Raw genomic sequence first — 6000 nt, 5'->3', positions numbered from 1 at the left:
TTGTTTTAATGCATTTTTGAAAATATATTTTTATTTGCTTATTTATTTCCAAGCAAAGAAAGATAGAAGAGAGACAGACACAGAGAATGAGCATGCCAGGGCCTCCAGTTTCTGCAAATAAACTTTAGATGCATATGTCTCTTTCTGCATCTGCCTTTATGTAGGTACTGGGGAATCAAACCTGGGTCATTAGGCTTTGCAGGCAATTGCCTTTACAGCTGAGCCATCTCTCTGGCCTTTAATATGTCTTTCTTTTTTAAGTTTTATTTATTTTGTTTTTAAATTAGGATACAAGTTAATAGGTTTTATGATGGCATTTTCATAATGCTTTGTTTCCATTGATCCCAAAATATACAAAAAGCTGGTACATATGACCTATCAAAATTAAATCCAGAAAATACAAATAATTAAGCAGACTGGTAACAAGTAATAAGACTGAATTAGGAATTAAATCTGCCATAGGAAGCCAAACACAGGACTCAGTAGATACTCTGTTGAATTCTACTTATCTTTAAAAAAATAGTCTTGTTTATTTGAGAGAGTGATGGAGAGAGTGAGTCTGTATGGATACACCCATGACCTCCTGCCACTGTAAGCAAAAACCAGATGCAGGTGCCACTTTGTGCATCTGGCTTTACATGGGTAATGAGATACACTGGCAAGTGTCTTTAAACACCAAGCCATTTCTCTAGTCCCTCTACCAAACTTTTAAAATATAAGTATATTTTAATTTTTCTTTATTTATTTGAGAGAGAGAGAGAGAGAGAGAGAGAAAGAGAATGGGCATGCCAGGGCCTCCAGCTGCTGCAAATGAACTCCAGATGTGTGTACCCCCTTGTGCATCTAGCTTATGTGGGTCTTGGGGAATCGAACCTGGCTCCTTCGGCTTTGCAGGCAAATGCTTTAACCACTAAGCCATTTCTCCAGTCTGCCCCCACCAAACTTTTCAAGAAGATCTAATACCAATATTTCTCAAACTATTTCACAAAATCAAAAGGCAGGGAACACTACTAAACTCATTATATGAAGTAAGCATTACTTTGATTCTAAAACTGGATAAAGTCACACACAAAAAAAACAAAGAATGAAAGAAGGAAGGAGAAAAGGAAGGAGTGGAGAAATATAGAAGGAGAAAAGAAAAAGAGCAAACTACAGAGTAATTTCCCTGATGAACATAGTTGCAAAAATTCTCAACAACATACTTGCAAACAGAACTCAAGAACGCACTGAGAAGATTATCCAATTACTTTATTGCTCTGAAGATTATCCAATTACTTTATTGCTCTGAATTTATACCAATGGAGGGAGGTGTTCCCCACAGGAGATCTCCTTTCCCAGGGGCGAGGCACAGCATGGGTCCATTCAAGAAGGGAAGACCCCTCACTGGCTCTTTTGAGCATCATATTTAAGCAAAGCCCAGTTAGAAATACTCTGTTTTGTAGAATGGGTAGATCAGATCAGCCACGGTGCAGACCATATTCTCAAACTACATGGAAGTTCAGTGGAAAACTTGGCACTTGTCAAGATAGCAGGACTCAATGTATCTTTTTGCTTAAATGAATGATTTTCCAAGATATGTCATACCTAGCAAATATAGTTTAAAAATACATTAATTTGATTTTCAACTACATGTTGTGGTGGATGCACATCATTTGTGCCATATGCAATTGTTATGTCCCAGGCATCAATGATGCCCACATTGAGATCCTGGAAAATGTCCTTTAAGACAAGATATTGAGTGTAACCAAGGAAGTCACTAAATCTTTCTGCATCATTGTACATCTCCCTGATGTTTTCTGTCTTGATGATGACCACAGTGTCAGGGCTTCTCATCAGAAGACGCTGAACTGCTTTGTGGATGTTCAGGGCCCTTTGGATAAAGACATTAATGGGGAAGGGCCTGAAATGCTGGCCCACAGAAATGACAATGATAGTATTTTCCCCTCCTCCAGTTCTGTCAATTATCCGGGCGATGCTCTCTATCTCTTTGACAGAATAAACCAGCGATCCAATAAGGGGGTAACTGTGCTTTTGCCACTGGATGTTGAGTTCTCCGTCCAAGTCCACAAAAAGCTGGTGCTGCAATTTCCCAGTTTCCTGTAGGTCCACGGGCCTCAGTGCTGGTGGCGCATCAGCAATGCCAAAATGAAAGGAGAAGAGCGTTAACAAAGACTCACTAGGATAAGAGGAAGATAGGAGAAAAGATTTGGTGTTAAGAGCTAAACAAACGAATCATGTCTGATTTATGATAGACCTAACTGAGGAGTAGCTTTGAACATTACTTGAACAGTTAAAGGTGTTATATAATGTAAGAGCCCTTGTTTAGAGCCCTATAGAGTGAAATTTTTTGTTGTTGTTGTTCGGTTTTTGTTTTTTGAGGTAGGGTCTTGCTCTAGCACAGGCTGACCTGGAATTCACTATGTAGTCTCAGGGTGGCCTCGAACTCACAGCGATCCTTCTGCCTCTACCTCCCAAGTGTTGAGATTAAAGGTATGTGCCACCATGCCTGGCTTTTTACTGTTTTTTGTTTGTTTGTTTTTATTTTTGTCCTATAGAGTGATTTGTACTGGGGATGGTTAGCATGTCATCAACATGCTAGGAGGCTGATATGGTTAGTCTGAGCATACTATTTCATGCAACTTGTTAACCGTAGATGGAGCTCATTTGAGGGTATATAGGAAAGCTACGAATAGATGTTATTTACATTAAGAAGCCAAGTAAACCTATTTCCTCAACCACTCTGTAGTTACATTAAGTCTAATATATACTCTGTTTTGTTCCATGTGCATGGAATGATATAAGTACATCTACAATGTTACTGATCAGCTGAGAAGTCCTGAAGCATTTAGACTGACAGAATCATTCACATCCATAAACAAAACACAGCTACACACACACACACAAACACACACTCTCACACGCACATGCATACACAAAACACACACTCATACACACACACACTCACACAACTGTCATGTTGCACAATCAATAAAGGGAGTCAAATTACCCAAGATTACACCTTGTGACAAAATATGCACTTAAAATTACCCCCAATTCTTATGAAAATAGTCTACTTAATCCTGATACCTCTGAAAATAAGCTCAATAGGAACAGAGTATCATGAAGCCCTTCCATTTTCATCACAATCAAAACCTTATTACAGTATCAAGTCCAGCAATTTCTTCTATCGGTTTCTTGAGGTAAGGTCACACTCTGGCCCAGGCTGACCTGGAATTAACTCTGTAATCTCAGGGTGGCCTCGAACTCATGGTGATCCTCCTACTTCTGCCTCCTGAGTGCTGGGATTAAATGCGTGCACCACCATGCCCAGCAAGTCCAGCTATTTTATAGCTACAGCTTCTGAGGAAGATGTGGAGTCAATGATCATAAACACATTTTTGCAGGAAAAGACTATGTTTACGGTCTTAAGCCAGTGAGTGAAGTTGCAAGAGAGAGATGCTGGTCGATGAGGAAGAGGAAACAGAAAACATGCTCTAGGTCATTGTGTTTAAGTGCAGTAGCTTTAGTCTGTTCAACTCTAGACCCCATGCTTTTAAACAGTGTGCCTATCTGATGCCAAACTACTGCTTTGCCTCTGCACCAAAAACAATGTTAGCTTACACCAAAAGGAGCTTACTTGGTGACAGCTAATGTTCTAGATGTATCAAACATATTGTCACATTTTTATCAGGTGTTCTTTCCATATCTAGTTAACACATGAGGAGAGTAAGGGGAAAGATAGTACAACAAATTTTCTTTTTTTTTGGTTTTTTGAGGTAGGGTCTCACTCTAGCTCAGGTTGGTCTGGAATTCACTATGTAGTCTCAGGGTGGCCTTGAACTCATGGTGATCCTCCTGCCTCTGCTTGGAATTCTGTTGGAATTAAAGGCATGTGCCACCTTGCCCGGCTCTAATCTTTTTTTAAAAAAAATATTTTTATTTATTTATTTATTTAGTAGAGACAGAGAGAGGGGTGGGGAAGAGAGAGTGAGCAACAATGGACACTCCAGGGCTTCTGGCCACTGCAAACAAACTCCAGATGCATGCACCACCATATACATCTGGCTTATGTGGGACCTGAAGAATTGAACCTGGGTCCTTAGGCTTTGCAGGAATGTGTCTTAACTGCTAACCTATCTCTTCAGCTCAGTAAAACAAATTTTCTAAGGTCACTAGACACATTGTGACACCAGGCTTTTTGGACCCAGGCCATAGGCATCTAGAATCCACCCTCAGTGTACCAACTGTAAAAGGGGACAGTTTAATATAAATCATCTTTAGCTCCACCAAAAACTTCCTAAGCATGCGGGGTAACTTCTGAAGTGTAAATTCTCTAGGACTAAGGGTTAATAAACACATTCTACACTGGATTCCTTTTAGTCAGATACATGTATTCTTTTAGAGGAAAGATAAACATGCAAATATTTTTAGTGTATCATGATCAAGGAATATGATAAAGAGGCATACTTTTCCATATCCTTTTCTTCCCTTGAAATAAAATAGAACTTTCTGGAAGAGATATAAGTAATAACATCTCCTAAAACGTACTGCTGATTGTGGTTTTGAAGTATTCTATCCACTGGCGGATGGTGGAATCTCCCAGTAGATAGATGAGTTTTCCTCTCAGACAGTCTTTCGTTTTGACTGGAGCCAAGCTACAGGAGACAGGATTCCATATGTTTTTCCAGACATGCCCACTGGGGATAGTGGAGACCATTCCAAGCTTGCATTTCTCTTTTGGAATTGCTTTTTCTGCCAAAGAGTCAGCAAAATGGAATTTCTAAAACATCAGGTTATTCACCAGCATTTATTAAAAGCCTTCCATCTCTCCTCCTAAAGTACCTTCTTAAAAGGAGTGTGGGTGGTGGTGGCGATAGAAAAGGCTATTCAAATATCTTCATAATGGATTGCCTATTTTTTAGGAAAAATTTTCTCTGATGTGAGTTTCTGAAATGATACTAACTAATGCTTATTATGAAAGCACATGTTTTCTCTAAGGGAAAAAAAAGACATTTTAGTAACATTTAAGTATATGCCAGTTTTGCTATGAAAATAACACTGTTGATTCTTGCATAGAATGGAAGCTCATTCAGGCTATTATTTTAGCACATTTTGCCCCTAAGTTTGTCACACAGTGTCTTAAATGTCGCCAGCAAAATATAAATTCTTTGAGGTAGAGGTAGGGTGACCTAAAACATATTAAAAGCCAATCTGCAGATAATATCTGTGGCCTGGGGAGAGAAATGGAGACCCAAGAAAGGCCAGATATGTACATTTATTCCTTGGTTATGAAGAGTCCGAAGGACTGGGATGGTGAGGCAGCAGGTTTGAGGTTATGGTTATTCATGATTTAAGTTTGGAAGCATCAGGGCCTGAGGAACATTACAGGGGAAGGGGCAACTTGAAAATGAGTGCTGCCCTCAATGCTAGCCAGAGAACCTTCTCTGTGAAGATGGCAGCAGACACTGAGGAGACTCAAACTCATCAAAGCAGAAAATAAGTGTCTGCCGAGAGCTCAACTGTGTAGGAGATTTCTAAAACACCCTCCGAGGCAGAGGTAACATTGGGGAAGAGAGGGTAGAAGGAATCTTAAGAGCCATAGGGAAGGAAGGCAGATTTGGGGGCACTGTCGTGACATGGACTGGTGCATTCAGGACCCCATAATGATTACCTATACTTCCCCAAGACCTGCACCATTCTGAGCCCGTCAACATTTTGACATAGTGGGTGGAAGCAGAAAGATGTAATGAGACAACAAAGTAGAGGAAGGACTACCTTGAAAGAGGAGGAACCTCAGTGGAATGAGGACAGTGAAGAGGGGACCAAAGAGGTCACTGTGATGGGAACACCACCAAATTACAGTATGTTCATATATTCAAGTTCTCCATTAAAAAATAAGAAAGAATAGTAGTGTAGTATTTTCCTAGCATGTATGAATGCATGCATATCTGAGACACAATAAAAGTACCTGTTCTACAATCAGGTACATATTTTTACTTC

The 6000-nt window shown here is 39.8% G+C and overlaps 1 protein-coding gene across 11 annotated transcripts in view; it reads right to left on the bottom strand.

Moving 5' to 3' along the window:
* Positions 1-1230: 1230 nt before the first annotated feature.
* LOC101594698 (NXPE family member 4) overlaps positions 1231-6000 on the bottom strand; it is a 76432-nt gene continuing 71662 nt past the window's right edge. For 10 of the 11 annotated variants that reach the window (XM_045146408.1, XM_045146407.1, XM_045146406.1 and 7 more), the window contains 2 exons: positions 4549-4752; positions 1231-2120 (listed from right to left, as the gene is read on the bottom strand). In XM_045146408.1, the coding sequence (XP_045002343.1) occupies positions 1585-2120; positions 4549-4752 (740 nt within the window). In that variant the 3' untranslated portion in view covers positions 1231-1584. The remainder of the gene's footprint in view (positions 2121-4548; positions 4753-6000) is intronic. The other variant, XM_045146415.1, reaches the window with a different exon arrangement.

This window comes from Jaculus jaculus, chromosome 3, assembly GCF_020740685.1.
Source record: "Jaculus jaculus isolate mJacJac1 chromosome 3, mJacJac1.mat.Y.cur, whole genome shotgun sequence".
NCBI classification, from domain to species: Eukaryota; Metazoa; Chordata; class Mammalia; order Rodentia; family Dipodidae; genus Jaculus; species Jaculus jaculus.
Note: the sequence above shows the minus strand (reverse complement) of the source record. Positions and strands in the feature narration are given on the sequence as shown.